This window comes from Pseudoliparis swirei, chromosome 11, assembly GCF_029220125.1.
Source record: "Pseudoliparis swirei isolate HS2019 ecotype Mariana Trench chromosome 11, NWPU_hadal_v1, whole genome shotgun sequence".
In the NCBI taxonomy this organism is placed as follows: domain Eukaryota; kingdom Metazoa; phylum Chordata; class Actinopteri; order Perciformes; family Liparidae; genus Pseudoliparis; species Pseudoliparis swirei.
The window spans coordinates 7,213,476-7,237,873 of record NC_079398.1 but is presented as its reverse complement, the minus strand read 5'-3'; the positions used below and the strand labels follow the sequence as shown (position 1 = coordinate 7,237,873).

The window sequence follows — 24,398 nt, the reverse complement described above, 5'->3', positions numbered from 1 at the left end:
CCCCCATCAACAACTCTTCTCTCGGCTCGCGCGGCAGAGCTCCGATGCCGGTCTGCGCGCATCGGGACGGAGCAAAGAAAAGTCACTAGCACCCCCCCCCCCCCCGTCCCCCGTCCCCCCCCGTCAACAACTCTTCTCGGAGCTCGTGCCTGTCTTGAGAGCCCTGTAAATGTATATACGTGATTAATCATGATTAATCCACAGAAACCTGTGATTAACCTGATTAAAAATTGTAATCGTTTCACAGCCCTAATATATATATATATATATGTATTATCCTTTCAGAGTCAAAGTGATAAATGTATATATATATATATATATATGTATGTGTGTGTATATATATATATATATGTATATATTTATCATCCTTTCAGGGTCAAAGTGATAAATGTATATATACAGTATATATAAATACATTCATCACTTTGACCCAAATAGGATAATATATATATATACATATATATATAATCCTTTCAGGATCAAAGTGATAAGTGTGGATACAAATCTAATTTGATTACAACACACTTGAATAAGGGTGCCATTGTGGGAAAATAAAAGCTGGATCAGTTTCCAGGGGAGGAGGCCAAGCAGAGAGGTAGTTTCCCAGAGCAGCAGAGACTCTTCCAATATGGTCCTAAGCCCCATGTTTGGATGACCATTTCATGAACTGCCAGATAGGGTTTACAGAACACCACTATATGCACAACTCCACAGCTACATGTCATATATATGCTTTATTGATGGACTACATGCCCATGTCTCCCCTGCTATGTGTGTGTGTGTGTCTGTGCATGTTGTCCGTGTGTGCAGGCGACTGGATTCCAATGCGTTAAACTGTGACTGCGAGCTGCTGTGGCTGGCTGACCTGCTGAAGCAGTATGCTGAGTCAGGCAACGCTCAGGCTGCTGCCACCTGCGAGTACCCCAGCCGCCTCCAGGGCCGATCTGTGGCAACGCTCACCGCAGAGGAGCTCAACTGTGGTATATCATTTTAAACGTGTTTTCAGCTGTTCCGTTGTATTGCCACCTCTCCACATCAGGCCCAGCTGGACAACTTAAACATGCCGCAACATTAATGGCATCAACTAGGCACCATGTAAAGACAGCCCTCTGACTGGCTTATTAAAAGCCTTCTTTTTGAAACCTTGTTTATTTTTACACTGGACAACTTTTTTAACTAATAGAAACACACATCTGGGCGAGCATAGGTAAAGCACACACATGGTTGCCCAGCAGCAAGCATGTGGTTACCATGTTTATATTTCTATACACAGTCTCCTAAATTAAACCACAACTCAGTCCACATACAAAAACTACAGGTGTTTGTCTCACAGACACAGACACAGGTGTATCCTGTCATTGTGTCTGAGATCTGCACCCAGCTGTTTCACTCTTCATACTCCACCAGATGTGTCTCTAGTCTGGGTCAAAGACAGCCTTTGGCCTCTGGTGGGATGGAGTGATACAGCATCCACAGGCTTGTCATGTGATTATTATTTATGTCGGTTGTATCATCTTTACAGGGTGTCGTTGCAGATTTTGACATTGGATAATTCTGTATCTCACTGACTCAGATATTACTAAAGACTCCCTCAATGCTATTTCTCAATCTGCAGAGGGGAATGAAACCTCTAAATCCTATTCTCAAAGTCAAACCTCAGCCTATACAGACAAGCTTTGTCTGAGTTTAAAGACCTGCATAGTTTGTCTGTCTTTAATTATAGTTTCAAAGTTTTTATTGGGAAAGTAGATTTTTTAAAATGTGTACCTTGCTGTGAGCTCATCAAATGATAACATATCTCAACTCTCAATGATTTGTGAGATGTCTGTAATTTTGTGCTGACAGACGATGTCCTGCAGCTTTGCATGCTGTAATGTGCCATGTTGGCTGTTGTTGTGATGCCACAATGTTTTGTATTTCTGGAAAATGTACTGTAAGTATGGAAAAACAAAGAATATGACAAAAACAACAACACGACACAATGCAGAACAACATTTACTATGAATAGGAGGAATAAAATACGTTTTAAGATAGACTTTGGCTGACATGCTTAAGAACAGGTTTAAGTGCACTGATGCTTCTTAACTGCAAGTAGAAAAGAAAATCTCCATTTGACTGTAAGTCTGTCTGGCACATTTTCACTTGGTGTCGATAACAAGCGGTGATCCAACAGTCTTAGCTCTGCGTTTCCTCCGGCTCCCACAGAACGCTTTACTCTGGGCCAGTTGGCAGCAGACTGTAAGCCAACCACATTTAATTCTCAGCAGCTAATTTTGATGGCGCCAACGAGCTCATTCTCGCTCAATGTTACCCCCCCGCCCTCTCCACGTCATCTGTCCGCGTAGCAAGACAGATGAAGTTTCCCCTGTGAACGAGATGGAGCAATGCACGGCGGGTGGAGCAGCTGTCAAAACAGCCGCCGGTTCTTAAGATGAAGTGACCCTCCCCCCCTGTCCCGTGGTTACCGCAATCCGGATTTAAACTGCAATTACAATTCCCAGTGTTAATGTGGAGTATGTTGCAGGTAGACTGGCCTACAGCTCACGCTAAGGAACTAACAGTGTCAGTCATCTTTAGTTGTGACGGCTCAGAAAATGTAGCCAGAGGATTGTCTCCTATTTGTCTCAATTGCTTCTGAAGACCTGCCTGCACATGATAGGCTGGATTCGGACAGATTCCACAGAGGCTTGCTTCAACAAATAGGCTGCTTGGCTCACCATCAATACATGCACATGCAACAGAATGGATATGGATTTTAACCAGCCTATAAAATTGCCTTGCCGTCGTTCTATCTGTCCTTTTTCCTCCAGAGGTACCGAGGATCACCTCAGAGCCTCAGGATGTGGACGTGACGTCGGGGAACACCGTCTACTTCACCTGTAGGGCTGAAGGCAACCCCAAACCCCAGATCATCTGGCTCCGGAACAAGTAAGACACTTACTTATCACCTCGTTACCAAGTAACCGAAGACTCCCTTTGCTGACTGTTTTGAAGTTTGGGGAGTTTTCTCGTGATTGCAATATCTCAGGAATGCCTTGGGGATGACCTGACTAGAATTATGAGGTTGAAAGGTCACTGTGACCTCAGCAAACTAATTGATATGCTAATTAGACCACTTCACCAAATATGATACAATAGTGAAGTGTTTTGTACAGATTTGCAATTTGTGATTTTGGGCTAGACAAAATAAACTGAATTGAATTGATGTTCATCTCCGTGTGCTCCTTCCTGTGACAGCAACGCTCTGAACATGCGTGATGACAGTCGTCTGAACCTGCTGGAGGACGGGACGCTAATGATTCAGGACACCAGGGAGACAGACCAGGGAGTCTACCAGTGCATGGCCAAAAACGTGGCCGGCGAGGTTAAGACTTCACAGGTCACGCTGCGATACTTTGGAGCCCCCTGTAAGTGTCATCACAGGCAATTAATCACCTGCTAAAACTGCATTGTGCAATATGTCGTGCAGAAAGAAATCTGCCACGTCGATGTCCTGGCTTATTAACTTACATCACAATCCAACTTAAATCTGCTGCATTTGGTAACTTTTGATGAGGCTTCCTCAAAGTTCTGCTGGTCACATTTAGCGAACATGATATGATCTGTTTCTGTAGTCAGAATAGAGCAAGCTGTCTGCATTGTGAGGAGCATCGAGGCTCCGCTCAATTCATCAGGCCAGATAACTCGGATATCTCACTAAGCCGTGAGTAAATCTCATTGGCTTTCATGTCAAGTTTATCTCCCACATACTTACACACACACACACACAGACACATAAGTTAGTTATGCCCCCTGTATCTCACACATCAATCAGTCACAGTGTCAGTCGCCTCCTGCTGGGTGAGATTAGCGCGGTGGTCTCGGTGACCCGAGGATCATCGCCAGGGTGACGGATGGCCCTGGCAACGACCCCTTGTTAAGGAACAATTTCTGAGAGCAGATGTTGTGCATTTCCTGTCTTGTGTGATTGTAAACGCTCGGCCTCTCGCTGTGTACATATTTCCTCTGACTCCACTGTAATCACTGGCCAAACATGGACAGGACTCCACCGTTATTAGTGATGCACTAATAACACAGTCGTCAAAGTGTCGTTGTGGACAGAATGAGATGATCTATGTGTGTGAACAACAGCTTGTTCAACAGTTTTCTTTTGAACATTTTGGCCATCAATAGCTTCCTAATACCCAGATGAATGAATGTAACCCCATTCCCATGTTCATCCCCCCCACCCCATGCTTCTTCTCTAGTACGGCCAAGCTTTGTGATCCAGCCCCAGAACACCGAGGTGCTGGTGGGAGAGAGTGTGACCCTGGAGTGTAGCGCCACGGGCCAACCACACCCCCGGGTCTCTTGGACGAAGGGCGATCGCACACCCCTGTCCAACGACGCCCGCATCACCATCACCCCCTCCGGAGGGCTTTACATCCAGAATGTGGACCAGGCGGATGGGGGGCAGTACACATGTTTTGCCTCCAATAATGTGGATACTATACACGCTACGGCGTATATCATCGTACAAGGTAGGAATCACAATTCACTGTTAGGTGAATAGAATTTGGCATTTAGATTTAATTTAAATCTGGTCATTATTTGTTTTATCCTCCGGCATTTCTAAACTTGTATCTTGTGTTTTCTGCAACTAGGGACTCATTACAAGCAGTTAAAAACCCGAAACGCCTTTATTGACATTACAAAGTGTTTCACTGATGGAAACATCTATTCACACTAGACAAAGACCAGAGAATGCTTTTTACTGCTATTATCTCCTAATTCTGAATAGTTTTATTGATCACATTTCCTGTTATTTTATACTGGTAATCCTCTGGACACTATGTCTTCAGCTGTTGTTGCGACTCATGGTTCTAACAGCTTCGTAATGTGTCCTGAGCCGGTCATGGCAAGTAAAGTAGTCAGACTAAATGAAACCCCTTTGCCCACAGCGATCCCCCAGTTCACGGTCACACCACAGGACCAGTCAATCCTGGAGGGTCACACGGTTGACTTCCCCTGTGAGGCAAATGGTTACCCCAAGCCGGTAATCGCCTGGACGCGCGGGGGCAGTCCGTTACCCCTCGACCGCCGCTACGTGGTCCTGGCCTCCAGCACTCTGCGCATCACTCGGGTGGCGGCCCACGACGAGGGCCAGTATGAGTGCCAGGCGGTCAGCCCGGTGGGGACTGTGCGCACCAATGTGCAGCTCAGCATCCAGCAAAGAGGTGAGGCTGTAGGGAGAAGCTTCAGACTGACCGTGTGTACCGGATCCTTCATGTCCCAGCCAGTTAGGTGCCTTTAACTTTGGAGTGGGGATCAAGCTGGGGAAGACCCACTGCAGTGGTTAACATGGAAGCCAATCTCGTCTGTTAGACAGAAGAGTAAAAGTATTCGGCTGCTGAAAAGCCCTCATCAAACATGCAGGGGATTGATAGGTGGTTCAATATAAAGAGGGTTGGAGTGGTGCAGCACTCGCCATTTACAGCTCATTTGACATCTTCACATGCAAATATTCTATGAAACAAAGCATATTTACATTGAAAGATATACAGTATAGCTGTGTCCGCCTCATCTTTAAATGTACTACACTATATTACAGTGTCCTGTAATTCATTCTGCATGCACATATGGGGTTGAATCTGTCTTTGTTTGGAAGAAGGCCTCCATGAGTTGGAGCGTCTCACTGCTTCTCTCTTGTGTGCAGATGCTTGTATTTATGTGTGTGTGTGTGTGAGTAGCTGAAATTACAGGCTTGACATAGCACAGGAAAGCATGGCAGTCTGTAATCCTGTGATGACACCATGTTTTTCCATGTTGTAATGGCTGTTAACATGGCACAAAGTACACGTTGCATAATAGCCCCACACTGCCAAAGCGCTGCAGAAGCCCACCACCGTGCTGTGTGATTGCTGACTTTTTTAAGAGCGCCGTGCAGAGGAATAGACAAAGCATTAGAAGAAAGTAAAAGCAGGGACCTGCATCAGACTTCAGCGTCCCTCTTGGTAATAGGAACTGTTTTGGAGCACCCTGGTCGCCAAAAGGGATCCAGCACACGGCCTGCAGCTTTGATGCTGGGTACGGTACAGTGAACTCTGTTCACAGAGTTTTAGAGGCTTCAACTTTGATTTAAAGGCAGTTCATTAGTTCTATGAAACTGCCTCCCTCCCCCACGTCATGTTCCTAAAACGTGTGAGATTTTCCCATGGCCAGGTGGCTCACTGCTGGCTGCTACATGGGAACCTTGAAGGAATTTGAACATGGTGTGTGTGTGTGTGGGGGGGGGGGGATTGAGGTTCAGTGACTGCTGCATGTATGTATGAATGTATCACGTCTGTGTGGTGAAGTTAATTATTTTAAAGAAGAGAGACATTGCTCACACAATATGGTGACATTTGGGGGAAATAACTGAAAACCACTGCCGACAGAAATGCAGCATTCACGTGTTGCACTGAGAGCAATTGCCCATTGCTTTATTTACCACCACATGAAGCAATGCATTATTTCCAAATGTAGTCGGCCTTCATCTCCCTTTGAACTCCACACAGACTGTGAGATGTTGAGCATCTCTGTAATAGAGGGAAGAGAAATAGCGACCGCAGTGTAACACAAACACTGAGAGTGTGCTTGTGCTCTGTGAGCGTCTGCAGGACACTAAAACGCACAAAGATACATATCTGGGTGTCATCATGTCTGCTCTGATGGACTGTATATAATGCAGTATGTTACATGTGCATTACTTTGAGCACCAGCGCATAATCATTAACACGTGCGTATGTGTGTGTGTATGTTTTAACTCATCCAGTAACGCCTGTTTTCACAAATGCTCCAAGGGACCTGACGGTGGAGTCTGGCCAGGACGTCCAGATTCCCTGCAGCGCTCAGGGCCAGCCTCAACCTGCCCTCACCTGGAACAAGGTTAGATGATAGAGCTCCTGTTGTGACCTCAGAGCTACAGGTCATGGGGTTAGTGGTTGAATTAGAACAGTGAAGGAAAAAAAGGGACTGGTGTGTGGGTTACTTTATTTGTCATTATATTAGCGTAACGCAATTAATGACAATGAAGTAACTTATGTAACTTATATGTAGATTTTTTTTCTTTTTCTCAGTGAGCTTATATAACAGGTCCCATTCACACTTAAACGTCCAGTCTCCCACGGTCCTGACCTGTCCCCTTTGTTCCGCCCTCTCTCTCTACCAGGATCGTGTGCAGGTCACAGAGAGTGGCAAGTTCCACATCAGCCCCGAGGGTTATCTCGAGGTGAGAGACGTGGGCAGTGCCGACGGCGGTCGCTACGAGTGCGTCGCACGCAATCCTATCGGCTACCAGGTCGCCAGCATGGTGCTCACCGTCACAGGTAAACCGTGAACTGTATCAATGGGACCGGTTGTTGTTGGACTCTCTTAGTCCTCGCCTTGCAATCTCACTGTGTTATATGGAGTTTGCCATAAATGTATTCACTGCAAATGTATGAGCTGGAGTGCAGCACCTTAAAAGGTTCAGTGGCTGACAGAAGCCGAAGCTGCATTTCCTGATTTCTAGTAGATGGACTTAACTTGTATTGTGTGTTTATAGTGCCACGGCCACTCACAGCACTCTAACACCACAGCCACTGGTGACCACATGTATGTTAGAACGTTTCGCGTAAGACAACATTTTAACGGGCCGGCCTTCGTAGTGTGGGTGATAAATATGACGTCATAAAATTATACGACTGGCATCAAATTTCCATTTGAAGTGCATAAAATGACAACTCACCAAGCGCCGAGTTCGTGGGAGCTGATGGGAAACAACGACACCCAAAGTGTGTTTTTTATGTCCATTCTGCTCCGCAACTGAGTTCTGGTCGATGTCACTGCAGAAAACCTGCTTCCATTTCCAACATCCTGTCTTTGAATGAGGGTTTCAGTGCTTTTTTGGCGATGTCAGGATATTCTGCCTCGATTTTAATCCAGAACACCGGCAGAGTTGTTGTCTGAAATGTTTTTTTAAGGCCACCGTACGTCACTAACCTTTGCAAGCTTGTGGATTTAAAAATACACCTTATGTGTCAAGACTCAAGAGGCTCCGATGCCATTATAATCATATAGACAGCATTTCTTATTTATTTTTTTATAGAAAATCTTTCCGACCTAGATAATTAATCGATGAACTTTTCATTCATCCTTTCCATGCGTTGGGTGGTTGGGGACCGCCGGTGTAAATAATATACGAAAATGAAAGTTTACGCTTCTGCAACAAATTCATTGGTTAGGATGACTATGAGAGCGGTGCAGAGCCAGTGGGACACGCCCACATGCACTATGTCAGCACAGCACTCACACAGGGAGACATTACGCCTCAATACCTTTACATATATGATAGTTGTTTGCTGCTATATTAATGCTCTGAATGTCGTATAGAGAACCTTTCGATGAGCAGTTTAATGGAAAAAGTATGAAATAGTTATGTTGAGAAAGTTTGTATGTATATGCCTCATTAAGATCTTAGGTCCAACTGTGTCTGAAGTTCTTTGTCTGTCTCTGCGTGACAACAGTTCCTGCCGTCAGCAGACAGGGCGACACCTTCGTGAGCACGTCTATCGAGCAGGCCATCCGTACCGTGGACAGGGCTATCGAGTCCACCAGGAGACGCCTCTTTGATGGGTAAGTTACCAGTTTGAAAAAAGTTTTAAATGAAGGCTACAAAAATAGGTCATGTTATACAGGGATCGTAAAATAGATTTATAGCGCAAATTAGAATCATGTTGATCTTCACATTTCACGGCGCAATCACACATTCCTCCACGTCGTGGTACGGCTCGCCTCACCTCCACCGGCTCGTTGGAGATTTCCAGCAGACAGCAGAACATCTGTGCACCTGAAGAAGGTCAGCCGGTGCACAGTCAGAGCTATGTGACGATCACGTTTTGGGACACAGACCTTCACCTGGTCATCATTATTAAATATAGTTTATATCAATTATATGTATTACAAAGTTGTGGATAGTACAGAGATTCGTTGTAGGTTCAACTGGAGCTGAACCGATGGTTCACCATGTGGAGGTGAACGACTGTAGACGGCTGATTGGTCAAAGAGGATTGTGATGAGCTCAAGACGGGACATCCTGCCAATCAGCATCTTTACATAGCAAAGCTACTCTCTATATTCACCAGTATTTTCTCATTAACTAAACCGAAACTGAAAAAATGTCAGCCAGCGAAACTACGACTCACACAAAATAAATTATACCGTCCAATCAGCTGGGACTCGTGCTTACAGTGAGGGGTGCTTTGCATTGTGGGACACGAAATAGATAAAAGCACCTGGTTCCAGGACTATGCCAAGGAAAAGGGGGATTAACTGAGGAAATTATGAAATGATCATAAGGACATTTTTTAAGGGTTTAATCACAAAAATGTGAGTTTATCATTCACAGTCATGAGGTTCTGATGTGTTCTATACGTCCTCTCTTACTATACGTGTCTGCACTGGAGAACATCTTGTGGAGCTTTTGATTAGACTTGCATTTAATACATTACATTTTTTATTGAGCAGCACTCTGCAACTATAGTGTGTCATAAATCATTTGACATTTGGACTAATTGAACTATTTAGCTCTATATCGTCTCAGCGCAGAGCTACGAGCTCATGGCGCCTCAGTTGGGATACAAATGGCTCGTCTCACACCGGCCTGGGACATGACCTGCATGCTCTGAGTCTGAGTCAGAGTCTTCAAGGATAGAGAGTGGCCATTCAGAAGGGCTGCTAGTGTCCTGCTCTGTTAAAGATGCAGGTCAGAATGCTCCATTGATTTTCTCTGGGATAGACATTTAGTCACTGACAGCTGCAGTCAATCTTTGGGACTCCTCGCCAACTGCCTTTCATGACATCTTTATCAATGTCTTTTTCTTCTGTGCATCAACGTAAACATTTTGGGGATGATAAGTGAAATGATCAAATCTGTTTTTCATCCTGTGCCTGTTGGAGATGGTTCCGATACGGCTCCATCCTGTTGAATGATGTGGTTAGCAGCTGTGGTTTTCTTGGCATGCTCACAAATGCACTCTGCCCACACATGAATGCACCCACACGTATACACAAAGACACACACATGAAGAGGGGAAACGCACACATGAAGTCACAGTGTAACCGGAATTGAGATGAGGGGATTTACAGCTCTCGTTAATGGCCATCGCAGATTGAGAGGCCGCCCCGTCCTGCCCCTGGGTCTCCAGACAGAAAAAACAGAATAACATTTGACAATGAGAGAAAAGCTGGTGGCTGTTACTCTGATCATGAAGCACATTAACATGTCAACCCTGAGTGCTGTTTGTTGACAACAGCAGCTGTTCATTGCATCTCATTTCATTTTCATCTGTGACGCCAGCTTCCCAAAATGTCCTAACACTATTCGGCCAACAAATAGTGTAAATGCACTTTTCATCCGTGAACAGCTGTTCCCAGCAATGTTAGTGTTGTCACCTGTAGGAGTAAGGTATTATAATATCATATTATTATAATTCACCACAGAAAGAATTTAAAAAAATATTCCACTATTCTATGATAGAGTTCACAATTTATGTGTATGTATGTACACTACCGTTCAAAAGTTTAGAGTCACTTAGAAATGTCTTTATTTTTCAAAGAAAAGCACTGTTTTTTCAATAAAGATAACATTAATCAAAAATACACACTATACATTGTTAATGTGGTAAATGACTATTCTAGGTGGAAACGTCTGGTTTCTAATGAAATATCTCCATAGGTGTATCGAGGCCCATTTCCATCAACTATCACTCCAGTGTTCTAATGGTACATTGTGTTTGCTAATCGCCTTAGAAGACTAATATCTGATTTGAAAACCCTTGTGCAATTATGTTAGCACAGCTGAAAACAGTTATGCTGGTGATATAAGCTATACAACTGGCTTTCCTTTGAGCTTGAAGTTTGAAGAACAAAATTAATACTTCAAATATTAATCATTATTTCTAACCTTGTCAATGTCTTGACTATATTTTCTATTCAATTTTCAATTCATTTGATAAATAAAAGTGAGTTTTCATGGAAGACACAAAATTGTCTGGATGACCCCAAACTTTTGAACGGTAGTGTATACAGTATATATACATATATATGTATATATATACATATACAGGACTGTCTCATATATTATATGATAAACATGAGAGTATACATGTGGAACATACAATATATATATATGTATATATATATACATATATATATATTGTATGTTCCACATGTATACTCTCATGTTTATCATATAATATATGTAAATATAAATATATGTATTGCTGCTTTACAAGCCATCCAATGAAAAGTTTGCAGATTTTTGCCCAAACAAATCACAAACAACACCGAGTCATCATGCACACACAGTGACAGAGAAAGCCCTGCCTGCTGTACCAGCCTTTGCAACAAGGAAAGAAAAAATTTGCCCATAACAATTTGATTTAAACATGAAACTCTCCACATGATCGAATCCATAGTTCCATACGTTCTCCTCCCTTACACAGTGTCTCTGCCCCTCATTCCTCCAGGCAGCCACGTACCCCAGGGGAGTTGCTCGCTCTCTTCCGGTATCCACGGGACCCCTACACAGTGGAGCAGGCGCGGGCCGGGGAGATCTTTGAGCAGACGCTACTGCTCATCCAGAACCACGTCAACCAGGGTCTCACGGTCGATACCAATGGCACCGGTGAGTCTCAGGACCAGGTCGTCTGTGCTGCTACCAAAAGGGATGTGCCTTGTTGTGTCTGCATCTGTATGAACAAGGCTGTAACTATTGTGTGGCTTTAATGAGACCTCGTGTTGACTGTTCACCAGGACTGATGAAATGAAGCCAATCTATACCTGAGCTATACATTAGCTGACGTTTTTAAGCTAATATCATGAGCTAACTTAAGATGTGACTTTGTACAATGTGATGTGTTTTACGTGGTAACGTTACCTTTAAACAGATGTAACATATCAAAGTATAACAGGAATGGTACAAGTTGACCCAAGCTTGATCAACTGTTATTGGAGCGCGGAGCAAAAAAGGGGCGGGACTTCGGAAGTGTCAATTGAGACTTTGTGGATGAAATATTTTTTGGGCGGAAATTAAATCGGAAAACATTGCAAAAGAACATTGGCCGTTCAACCAGCCAAGTTGTATTTTATCTCCACGCATCGACCTTCTAAAAATGTAATCCCGGTGTGTTGAAGCTGCATCACTACGAAGGAGAGCATCGTGTCCTCACAGGCAAGCTGTGTCTGAGCGTCGTGTAGCTGAAGAAAGCCAAGAGTACCGCTGCTCTCTGTCAGGGTGTAAACCTCCTCAGAGGGCCCATGGGGGTCTGCTCTCTGGTTTACTGTTGTCGAAGGGCGGAGCCTTTGGCACACCTTTGCTGTTGATTATGCTGCCTTCATAGCACGGGGAATGAGCACTGGGACAACGTATTGCGTGGAGGAAAGGACTAAAAGGTGTTTCGTAAAGGTCTGACATCATCTTGTTTTCTGGGGACTCCATTTGTACTGAGGTCCAGATTCTAATCACTTCATTTAGTTTAGTTCAAAGTTGCTTTATAGTGTGTCGATAAGCGGTTGAATTACAGTCAGTAAGTGAACGCATCATCTTTCATGTGGGGCGATATTCAGCTTAAGAAGTGTAGAGTCGTCAATATAGAGGTAGAGGCTATACGCGGAAAATGACTATTGATGAAGATGTGACTTTAACTTTATTGAGAAAACGGATCCATTTTCATATGTCTTGTAAGATTTAATGAAGCTGTAAGCTAGGACTGCCCTGTCAACGGCCAACAAAAAGTCTATTGTCGTCTGAGCAATATTAGTTTTGACAAATGTCATTTTCCCCGGCGTGGAATTGACATTTTCTTGTGAAACACACACCGTCCAACTAAAGTCAGCAAGAAGTTCCCATTCGGTCTCCTAAGCAAAGTCTCATGAACACAGTAATTTAATTCTCAAGCACTCTGTGGATTACCGTGTTTTTGTGAGCAACTTTTTGGCCGTGGACAAGGCCTCCATCTGTATGGCATTTTCTCTTCAGCGTGACCCGAGGCGGAGGGACGTAATCGCGGAGCAGTTGACGAGGAGCCCGTAAACAGTTTTATTAGCCCTGTGTCACACCACACGACACCGTGTGTCGGTGTGCAGATTGTCTCAATTATGCATGCGTAACCTGCAGGGTAAGGGAGGGGGGAGTCAGATGCAAACATCTGTCTTTGTTCGAAAAATGGCTTCATGGTGCATGAAGAGTACTCTTTGTAATGGAAAGTTAAATGTTACAGCACAAAGGTCAACTTGACTGGTTGTGTGACACAGTCTGTGTTCTGGCTGCCCAGTCGTGGTGCTTTGGAAAACTTTGGCTGAACAGGAACACATTTATAAAGAGAAAGGAGAGGGCTAATCGTGTGTCAATGAAGAGCTTCATGTTCTCACGGGAAAACATTCAGAGGAGAGTTAGTGTTGAAGGAAGAGGAGAGGTGGGGAAAGAGGCATGAGCTGTGTGTAATCGGAACAAAGAGACAGAGAGACATTGTTTTCATTACTCGTGCCAACAACCAAGTGTTCTTTGTTGCGCCGGCCCCCAGACCCAGCTCACCGAGAATGTTGAGCCTGTCAGCAGAAACAAATGTGCTGTTTTTATTGTATCTCTATTTCATCGCTGAGGGCAACACCACACAGTTAGCCCACATCTTAACACAGAACCACACGCCACACACTAGCAAGGTGTGTAAAGTAAAGGAATGGGGGGGGGGTGCTATTCAAACAGGAAGTCTCACCCAGCCCTCGTTGAGGTCGGCCACACACACTTCACACTTGTTCTCATGCATGCGCCATAACACACCACAGACCCCCACAGACACTTTGATATGCTGCACACTGGGCCTTCTGCATATCAAAGCAAGTCCGAGCAGGTTGGTGAGACACACTGCAACTCGCGCCCTCGGGACAGGAGGCGCTTGCTTGAAGAGTGACGGGTGTGAATATTATGTAGAAGACACTCGGTTACTGTTTATCCGAGTTACATTGAACATGAAACCAGCCTCTGCTTGTGTGGTTTCCCGCAGCATTCCGCTACAACGACCTGGTGTCCCCTCACTTTCTGGATGTGATCGCCAACCTGTCGGGATGCACGGCCCACCGGCGCTTCAACAACTGCTCCGACATCTGCTTCCACCAGAAGTACCGCAGCCACGACGGCACCTGCAACAACCTGCAGCACCCGATGTGGGGCGCCTCGCTCACGGCCTTCGAGCGGCTCCTGAAGTCGGTCTACGACAACGGCTTCAACCTGCCGAGGGGGGCAAATGAGCGGCTGCACAACGGCTACAGGCTCCCTCTGCCGAGGTTGGTGTCCACCTTCATGATCGGAACGGAGACCATCACTCCCGACGACCGCTACACCCACATGCTGATGCAGTGGGGCCAGTTCCTGGACCACGACTTGGACTCGACCGTGGCGGCACTCAGTCAGTCGCGGTTCTCCGACGGCCAGCTGTGCACTCAGGTCTGCACCAATGACCCGCCGTGCTTTCCGATCCACTTCCCGCCCAATGACCCGCGGCAGCAGCGGAGCGGCGCCCGCTGCATGTTCTTTGTCCGGTCCAGCCCTGTGTGCGGCAGCGGGATGACCTCTCTCCTCATGAACAGCGTGTACCCGAGAGAGCAGATCAACCAGCTGACCTCTTACATTGATGCTTCCAACGTCTACGGCAACTCACGCCACGAATCAGAGGAAATAAGAGATTTGGCCAGCCAACGAGGTCTGCTCCGGCAAGGCATCATCCAGCGGACGGGGAAGCCTCTCCTGCCCTTTGCCGCTGGACCTCCCACTGAGTGTATGAGGGATGAAAACGAGAGTCCAATTCCATGTTTCTTAGCTGGAGACCACCGGGCCAATGAACAGCTGGGTCTGACCGCCATGCACACGGTGTGGTTCAGGGAACACAACCGCGTAGCGACGGAGCTGCTGAGACTCAACCCCCACTGGGACGGGGACACCATCTACCACGAGGCCAGGAAGATAGTGGGGGCCCAGATGCAGCACATCACCTACAGGCACTGGTTGCCAAAGGTAACAGCGGTCATCTTAAGTCTAGTTTTTCTCCTTTTTTTATTCCAATTCTTTTTACGTTTTTCTCGCTGTAACAAAAAGAAAAGCCGTTGTTAAAAATGATCCTACAGTCGCTATGATAAGAAGAAAGAAAGTTGTGTTCCCTTTCCGGTCTCCTAGATCCTGGGTGAGGCAGGCATGACGTGGATGGGGCCATACGCCGGTTACAACCCCAATGTCAACACCGGCATCCTCAACGCTTTCGCCACGGCCGCGTTCCGCTTCGGGCACACCCTCATCAACCCGATACTCTACAGGCTGGACGACGACTTCCAGCCCATCCCCCAGGGACACATCTCGCTGCACCGGGCCTTCTTCTCCCCGTTCCGCATCGTGAACGAGGGCGGCATCGACCCGCTGCTTCGCGGGCTCTTTGGCGCCGCTGGCAAAATGCGGGTCTCCACTCAGATGCTGAATACGGAGCTGACGGAGAGGCTGTTCTCCATGGTCCACGCTGTGGCACTGGACCTGGCCGCCATGAATATACAGAGAGGAAGGGACCACGGTATCCCTCCGTACAATGACTACAGGGTCTTCTGCAATCTGACCTCGGCTCAGACCTTTGATGACCTGAGGAACGAAATTAAAAATCCTAACGTCAGAGAGAAACTGCAGAGGTAATTATAAAGTTAATCAATCAATCAATCAAACTTTAGTTTCAGACTCAAGGTCCAGATAGTACAAGAAATGCATACAACGTCACAAGTAAAGTACATAGAACTACAAATTATGTTTAAATTGACAGCTGTAGCAATGTCTCCACAGCTGGGAGCATGTAGAACTACACTTTATGTTTGATAAAACTATGATGATTTCATTTTCGGAGTCATCATCCCAGCAGATAAATTTATACTTAAGATTTCTTAAAACAGCTTGACATGATTATTCCTATTTTTTAAATTTATTTTATTTTTTGATTGAGTCCAGTATACAACAAATGAAACCGGGTTATCTGTAGGCTACAGTCGTTCATGCCTGAGGACAGTTTAAAGAAAGCATAGTCTTTACAAGGGGCTTGTCATCATTTTGACTGGTAATGACTTTGGGGAATAATATTTCTGGATTGTAATATGTTCCCATGGTTTCGAGTCTCTGACTATGTCTCCTGTGTGCAGGCTGTATGGCACTCCAATGAACATCGATCTGTTCCCTGCGCTGATGGCTGAAGACCTGGTCCCCGGCAGCAGAGTGGGGCCCACCCTCATGTGTCTGCTGGCTACCCAGTTCAAACGCCTGCAGGATGGAGACAGGTACAGTCGGGTCACTATAAAACCTCTGCTGTGACAGCATTCTTTAGGAGTCACGTAAAGTGCACCAGGTGTTTCTCCGTCATGTGAGAGTGTGAGAGGTCAAAACTCCTCGCTTCCCTTTCTTTCTGTCTGTGCAGGTTCTGGTACGAGAACCCGGGTGTGTTCTCTCCCGCCCAGCTGACGCAGCTGAAGCAGGCGTCGCTGACGAGGGTGCTGTGCGACAACGGGGACAACATCACACGTGTCCAGCAGGACGTCTTCAAGGTGGCCGAGCTGCCCCACGGCTACGGCAGCTGTGACGACGTCCCTCAGATTGACCTGCGCATGTGGCAGGACTGCTGTGAAGGTGAGAGTTCAAACCACCACGAGGCGTGAAGCGGGTGGCTACAACGGGATCATGATCATCCTCTTTTACTCAGTCAGCAAAGAGATAGGATTCATTGGTAAATGTTCTTGCATTTTTATTGCACCTTTTAACAGGGTTCGTATGGTCACGGAAAACCTGAAAAAGTCATGAAATTTGTAATATTCATATCTGCATTTATGCTGAGTATTAAATAACGAGTACGCTTTTAAAAGAATGACGCTCAAAATATAAGCCGGCATACGATCTCATACATATTAGTATACAAGTGAACGCACTTTAACTTTTAAATCAAACAAACTTTTTTTTTTTACAAAATGTTTGGTCATGGAAAAGTCCTTGAAATCCATTGGTCAACATGCGTATGAACCCTGTTTGAAGTCTTCCAACCACTGTAAGGGCTTTATATAAAATGTCAACACACACATACACACACACACATTCCTACACTAATGGCAGAGGCAGCCATATATAAACTAGTCGTTTACACACACCGATGGCAATGTTAGGGTTCAATGTTAGGGTTCAGTATCTATATGCGGACCGGAGGATCCGGGGGTCAAACCAAGTACAGGAGGACACACAAGATCTCTTACTAGCTGTAAATATGAATTACAGGGTCTGAAAAAAAGATCTGCAAGCTAGGTTTTCCATATCCAATGTAAGCGTGATTTATTCTGAAAGCCATAACCTCTCTCATATTTCATCAATTTGAGTCATCTTTAAAAGCGTGTGCCTGCCTTCACGATGAAAGTACACATGGTGTAACCGCACAGGAAGTTGCCGAGACGTTGGAACTGTTTATTCAAATTCAAGCGGCACAATATCCTCGCCCTTTGTTAGAAATAGAACCCTTATCTGATGCTGTAGTTGAGAGCAGCCCCTTTGAAGAGCGGCTCATGTCACATCGTGTGTGCTCGTGGCTTTGACTGTGTGTGAAACTTGGAGGCAGAGATGACGAGTAAACATAGTTTCAGGCTTCAGCGCCTCGTAATGAAAAGGAGATTTGACTGTAGAGAAACGGCATCTGGGTTAATTTCTTCCTTCTGTCAGATGTGGATTCAGTTTTGTTGGAAAATCAGCATCAAAGATGGAACACACATGCTGTGAAATGTCATGCCACTGCTACTCTGCTGGATCCCCACACTCGTGACATAACCAATACTGCACCTTCCACACACTGCTCCGGGAAGAGAAAAGGAGATGAATGAAGAGGCACCCCACGCTCTTATAATAAACCAGCATTAGGGTTTATATTGTTTTATTGTGTCATTTATTTAAAGATGTGATGAGTTGTGAACAAATAAACGGGCTGAGATTAGAATAGATCATAGGGAACGAGGAAATAGTCTAGTTTTATGTTTTATGTCTCATCTTCCAAAACAAAATGTGGCAGCTTCATCATTTCATTCTCTTTGAGAGAACACGCTGCAGCATTTAGGGATTTAAAACAAAACAAAAGCACCCTAATAAGCTTAATTATTCTCCTATTGTCCCAGATCCTGACCCGGGCGAATGTACGAGGAAAGAGCCGAGCTCATAAACAGAGAATCTCCTGGCGCTGTTTTCTGTCTGTCAGTGAGGCGGATTCACAGTGTTGTGTTCAGCTTCATTCAGAGAGACCGCTGAGAACCTGTGTGTGTGTGTGTGTGTGTGTGTGTGTGTGTGTGTGTGTGTGTGTGTGTGTGTGAGATAGGTGTTGCCATTTTAAAGACTCTGAACTAGTCAGTTAAAGGCCCTCAGAGGCGGAGCAGCCTCACTACAGGACCTGGTCCCAGTCATCAGGTTTATTTTGGGCTGTCTCTCATCCCCCGCTGCTGACGCTCAGCACGCCCCAGGTGTGTTCTAGGCCACGGGCGGGGTTCTGAGACAGTGTGTGGGTACTTCTAGTCCTCATCTGGGTGCAGTGATGGCAGCCTGAGAGGGAGTCATGGCGATACAATCAGCTTCAAAGTGTCACATCAGCACTTTGAAGCTGAGAGAAAGTGGCGTCAGCATTCATGGTTGTGTGTGTGTGTGTGTGTGTGTGTGTGTGTGAATGTGTGTGTGTTTGTGCAGAAATGGAGTACATTAACCTCATTTCCCTGCACAGGCTCCTTTTGTTATTGATGAACTATATTCGCTTTGAACTTTATTGGTGTAAAATCCCTTTTCTTCAGAAAGCCACAGAGACTCGATCCATATTTCATAGTCTACGGGTGCAACAATAAAGATTCCTCTCTTCATCGGTGGTTGTTTGTGCCTCAGTTGGTGAACCCGAGTGTGTTGCGTTGTGCTTGACCCGAACAGACTGCAGAACCAAGGGTCAGTTCAACGCCCTGTCTTACCACTTCAGAGGACGCCGATCGGCTGAGCACAGCTACAAGGAGGAGGGGCTGGCCAACAGCGTGCAGGAGAGCAGGTAACACAGCGGGAGTTTAGAAAGACAATGTGTATGTGACTATCACGGAGCTGAAACGTCGACTCTGAGTCTGAAGCTTTGAACAGAAAGTTTCCCATGCATCAGTCAGCACTGGCAGGATTTACTTCATCGATGAACGTATACGTTTTAATCAGGGTCCTTTTCCTTTGCAGCCCAGTGAAGGAAGCCGGACAAAGTATTGTAAATGTCACTCTGACCTCTAAAAAAAACACTGAACCATCGATCACTGAATTCCAGGACTTTGTCTCCGACATGCAGAAGACCATCACAAGTTTACGAAAGCAGGTGAGTGTCATCTCTGAACGCTGCAGTGCAACACGCTCAGACACGCTGTGCTCGATCAGCTGATTGACTCAAGGTCAACGCAGAACGTCAACCCACCGTCTCTGCCGGGCAGTGTGGTGGGATTCATAATGAGTCACACAGTCACTACCTACTCTAGATAAACTGTTGATGAATATATCGATCAATGATCAGTACCAATAACATGTGTCTAGTCTGGAAGAGCCACACAACTGAATTATTGTAACCCCATTATTAACATTAGCATCGGGCTAAACTGGAAGCTAGCCAGCTTGGCCTGGATTCTGAGCCTCCCAACACTTTGTGCAAGTTCCTCTGGTTTGTTGTCCAATGAATCCATTTGCACATTTCTTTGTGATGTTGACGTTGATGTTGTCACACTTTTCGCCCCACAACCAACCTCAGTTTCTAGAACAACCCATGCAACGTGGTCTGGCTCTGATTCTTACTTTTAGTGCAACCCATATTAAACCTGTATTTATTTTGCTGTTTGCTATATTTCTTATAAGTTAAAAAGTAGTTGCCAATTTCTCAAAATGGGAAACGCCTTAACTGTTGAGCCCTTTTTATAGTCAAAGTATTTTGTGTTGTAGATGGCAATCTTGTGTATATGTGTTTTGTCAAAATGTGTTGACAGCTGCGTGGCGGTGATGTGACCACGGACAACTGCTCCTCTGAGTAAATGCCCTTGTGTCTGTGTGTCTGTGTGTCTTTGTGCCTTTGTGTCTTTGTGTCTTTGTGCCTTTGTGTCTGTGTGTCTTTGCAGATTAAAAGACTCGAGGCCCGTCTGAGCAAGACCGCCTGCACTGACAGCGAGGCACGTGAGCGGACAGATGGAGAGCGCTGGAAGCAGGACTCCTGCACCACATGTGAATGCAGAGTATGTTCCACACGGCAATCAATATGCAGCGCGAACGCTTCACACACAGTTCTGGATCCACTCCTTCTCTACAGGAGCTGAAGAGGCTTTACTGTCTCCACGCTTCTCCCATTTCCTCCTCCTCCTCCTCCTCCAGCAGCTGCTGGCATCACCGGAGTCTCCCCACAGTGTCTGTGTATGCCGGCCTTTTCTCGTCCTTTCCTTCTTGATCTTTCACACTTTTTCCTTGCCAACTGCTAGCAGAGGTGACGGCAGCTCCATGTCAAAGCTGGCCGCCCCGGTTCTTCTGCAGCCCTCTCTTCCCCTCCCACTCACGTTGTATTGCCATCTTTTCCCCACACCTGCCACTCGTCTCCTTTTTTTAGTGGTTCTCTTGTTCCACTCGGCTTAACCCAAACTATCTCTTTCCACCTTCCACGCTTCACTGTAATTGGAGGATTTTTGTTCTCATTAAATTTGGCAGGGTGAAGCACAAGGAGGAGGACTGTCGACACATCACGCTGTCGCCGTGAAACAAAGCTCGCCATTGTTCGATTCGGCCATGTTCTGCACAGCGGAATCATTTCATGTTCACACTGTATACATCTGAGAGGCCGTTATATTTCTTATTTAGACACAAGTTCTGATCCTATACAAGTTTGATGTGTGTTTTTTAATCTCAATAATAATAGTAATGTATACTTTATTGATCCCCGTGGGGAAATTCTTCTCTGCATTTGACCCATCCTTAGTTATTAATGAGCAGTGGGCTGCAGTGGGGGTTCTGTGTCTTGCTCATGGACACTTGGAGATGAAACTAATGAGGAGAGCGGGGATCAAACCGGCAACCTTGTGGTTACGGGACGACCATATATATATATATATATATATATATTTATATATATATATATATTTATATATACGTATATGTATATATATATGTATATTTAGAATTTGCAGTGGCTCTGTTCATGTTTTTGTACCTCGCTGATCTTGGTATCTGGCTAGCTGACGGACATTCCACCCAGTCTAATCTAATAAGTGAACTGACCTGTTGCCCCTTGTTCTCCCCCCCCCCCTCCCCTCCCCTCAGGACACCCAGGTGACCTGCTTCGTGGAGTCTTGTCCACCAGCTGAGTGCAAACGGCCCGTCAAGCTAAAAGGCTCCTGCTGCCCGGTGTGCCGCGAACAAGCCGATGTTGAGAAGCAGCCTGGAGCGGACGCCGGTCACGAATAACCCTCAGGACCCCCCATCACCCCCCTCCCCCCACGACGGACTCACTCCAGTTGCTGAAAGTCACACACTCACTCACACATCCAGAGAGCGGCTGGGACTCATGAAGGTGGGCCGATCCACAGCCACCAATAGCCGCGATAGACCCAATAGCCTCCGGGTTTTTTTCATTTTGTATTGTTTTTTTATTGATTGGGGGAGGGGTGATTACATTTTTTGGGATGGTTGCCCCCACCAGGGACAGCAGCCTGAGGCTCGGTTTAAACAGTGGCCGGCAGCCAGTGATCACTAAATGGATTGTGTCTACACCGATGGGTGGACGGATGGATGAGTAGGTGGATTGTAAACACGCCAGACGGACAACGTCTCCTCCTCGCTCGGAGCCCTTTGAGGCTCCGGGAGTTTAACAAATAGAAACTTCCAGTAACACATGGTGACAAACACGCAGGGCCACATGCCGTCAACCAGCAGGAGAGGTTGTCTCACAAGTTTCTCAGGTTAAAGATGCCAAAAACTGGTGCTATTGTCCCCCTTTGTTCTTTCAAGATTTGTAATCACTACGTACAAACCTTAAGTATTGTCTTTTGTATGCAAAACAACCTATAAACACTCAGTATATACCTTTTTATGATAAATCACAATTACGAGGAGGGTTTCCTTCAAACTAAAAGACTTTGTATGAATAGATTTCATTTTTTATCCAAGGTGCGTTTTACCCTGTTGTTCCCCCCCCCCTTCCTTTTATATAGAAACGCTTACATATGAAGATAATGTGAAGCCCTAGGAACATGTTTGTAATACAAAAGAGAGTCTATGATCACTGCTCCTCTAGCCGCGGACAACTTGTTAGTCGCCTTCCTCATCGTCTCTGCCGGCCTGTCCTGAACTTGAGTGAAGTGGAGCCGCGGAGCACTGGACACTCGCACCAGCTGTCGCTCTGTTGTGCTCCTCTCCAAGTTTCATGTTGCTTTCAGAAAAGCAGTGAAAGATGATCCTTTTTTTTTTAAACCACTGTAATGTTGTGAACTTTGACCCAGTATTTCCCTCGGTCTCCTAAAGCCAAATGTACGAGTTAGTTCTTTCTCCAGTGGCCTAAACATCACATATCTATGAAACTGTGTGTGAATGTTGTGATGAGGTCAGGATGTGGCCGCTGGTACTTCTCACTCGACCACAGCAGTATTGTCCCTGCTCCGCGTTGCTTGTTGTTCGTGTCGAGTCCCCACTGAAGGACGTCCACACCGCCCCTCTCTGCCGTGGTGGACCTCCCAGCTCCGGTTTAGACAAGGTCACAATCGCATGCATTCCTTTGTCCAAGCATCCACTTTGACTTCTCCCTCTTCTACATCTTTCTGTTTCCCCCCTCGTGTGTGCTCAGTGTTTGGATATTTCCCCCTGTGGTGTTGATGTAGGTGAGGAATGCTTTTCCCACTCATGTTTCTTTGCCATGTTCAAGTCTTTTCTCTTTTTCCCCCCTCGCCTCGGGGTGACGTCATTTGGCAGATGTGTGGAGTGCAGGCCTCTCCGGCGCTCTGACCCTCATTCCGCTGTAATGAGATCCATATGAAAAGGGCAGCAAGGGGTGGTGTCGGGGGAGGGCTGCTCATGATTGGGGTACAGTGTCAATCAAAACGAGTCTCCTGTCTTGCCATTGTGAGATTTAGTCCACTGACCCCCCTGTCAGCCGGCCGTAAACATGGACGGTCCTCGGACCACCCATTGTCCCCCGTGCACTGGCCCGCCGAGTGTTCTTTGTGTTTGGCTCCTCATTATGGTGAAGAGGCTCCCGTGTTCCTCTCCATTGTTTTCTCTAAGCATCTGTCAGCGAACAGAATAATGCCCTCCGGAATGTTCCGTCTGCATTCCAGATGGATTACTGCTAAAATGGTATCATATCAAATGTTTAAATATGCTGAACTGGATCAAATTGTGTGTTTGAAGCTATTTGAACTATATATATACAGTATATATATACATATATATATACATGTGTGTTCCTCTCCATTACTTCCTGATTGTGGCTCTTCCAACATGTAAACATCGTATTAATGTGCGCAAAAAAGTGTTTGTACGTTTAAATGGATTTTGTATTTTTTTATATTTTCATAAACGTTGTGTATGAATGTGTGTCTCTTTTTTATTTACAGGCTAAGCATTTTGGCAAGTGCCCCAAGGTCTGCCTGTCAGAGCACTGTGAGCTCTCTAAGTTACCAGTCTTCATATAACTGTGGAATTCGTTAATTTTTTGGTTTTTATCCCCCCCCCCCCCCTAAAAGAAAAACCTCTCCACGTGTCAATGTGATGCTCTGCAAGACTGAACATTCCAGACTCTGTCCGTTCACCAGTGGTCAATATGGATAAAATAGTACCTATCATGACATGTGTATTGTACGTTTGCCAAAGAATGGTTTGCACTGTAATGTACGCCTCTCGACAGTAAGAGTAAATAAATAAATAAACCACATTTGGATGAGAGAGCTGCATGTTGGTGCCTGTTCTTTGTCAGCTCAGCAGCTGCGATCACTGGGAGAACTCACACCACCAAAACCGATCCAATCCACCTCCAGGCCGTGCAGTTGGTTCAGTGTCTCTGCTTATTAAATCTTAATCAAGTATGTTGCACAAACATTTACTTTCTTTGTAGTTTCTGAGCTTCCTTAAGAGCCTAAAGCACCTTTTGAGATGTGCATTTGAACATGTGATCATAAGCTACTTCCTAGTTATTTTTTACTTGCTGTGCTCGTAAAAATATAAAAATTATAAGTCTGCGTAATATGTGGTTAAAAAAGTTCTGCCGTGTGAAGAAAATACGTTTTTCCAGGGGATGTTTCACATCTGTAGAAACAGGTAAACGGGT

General features: G+C 45.6%; 1 protein-coding gene across 2 annotated transcripts in view; it reads left to right on the top strand.

Annotated features, from left to right (window-relative positions):
* The window catches only part of LOC130201264 (peroxidasin), a 56,046-nt gene extending 32,030 nt beyond the window's left edge, over window positions 1-24,016 (top strand). For both annotated transcript variants that reach the window (XM_056426100.1, XM_056426099.1), the window contains 17 exons: window positions 811-980; window positions 2,811-2,928; window positions 3,238-3,407; window positions 4,248-4,520; window positions 4,941-5,216; window positions 6,794-6,906; window positions 7,190-7,346; window positions 8,526-8,634; window positions 11,529-11,686; window positions 14,064-15,070; window positions 15,230-15,726; window positions 16,225-16,359; window positions 16,497-16,705; window positions 19,013-19,124; window positions 19,298-19,430; window positions 20,215-20,328; window positions 21,401-24,016. In XM_056426100.1, the coding sequence (XP_056282075.1) occupies window positions 811-980; window positions 2,811-2,928; window positions 3,238-3,407; window positions 4,248-4,520; window positions 4,941-5,216; window positions 6,794-6,906; window positions 7,190-7,346; window positions 8,526-8,634; window positions 11,529-11,686; window positions 14,064-15,070; window positions 15,230-15,726; window positions 16,225-16,359; window positions 16,497-16,705; window positions 19,013-19,124; window positions 19,298-19,430; window positions 20,215-20,328; window positions 21,401-21,544 (3,895 nt within the window). In that variant the 3' untranslated portion in view covers window positions 21,545-24,016. The remainder of the gene's footprint in view (window positions 1-810; window positions 981-2,810; window positions 2,929-3,237; window positions 3,408-4,247; window positions 4,521-4,940; window positions 5,217-6,793; window positions 6,907-7,189; window positions 7,347-8,525; window positions 8,635-11,528; window positions 11,687-14,063; window positions 15,071-15,229; window positions 15,727-16,224; window positions 16,360-16,496; window positions 16,706-19,012; window positions 19,125-19,297; window positions 19,431-20,214; window positions 20,329-21,400) is intronic.
* The last annotated feature ends 382 nt before the right edge of the window (window positions 24,017-24,398 follow it).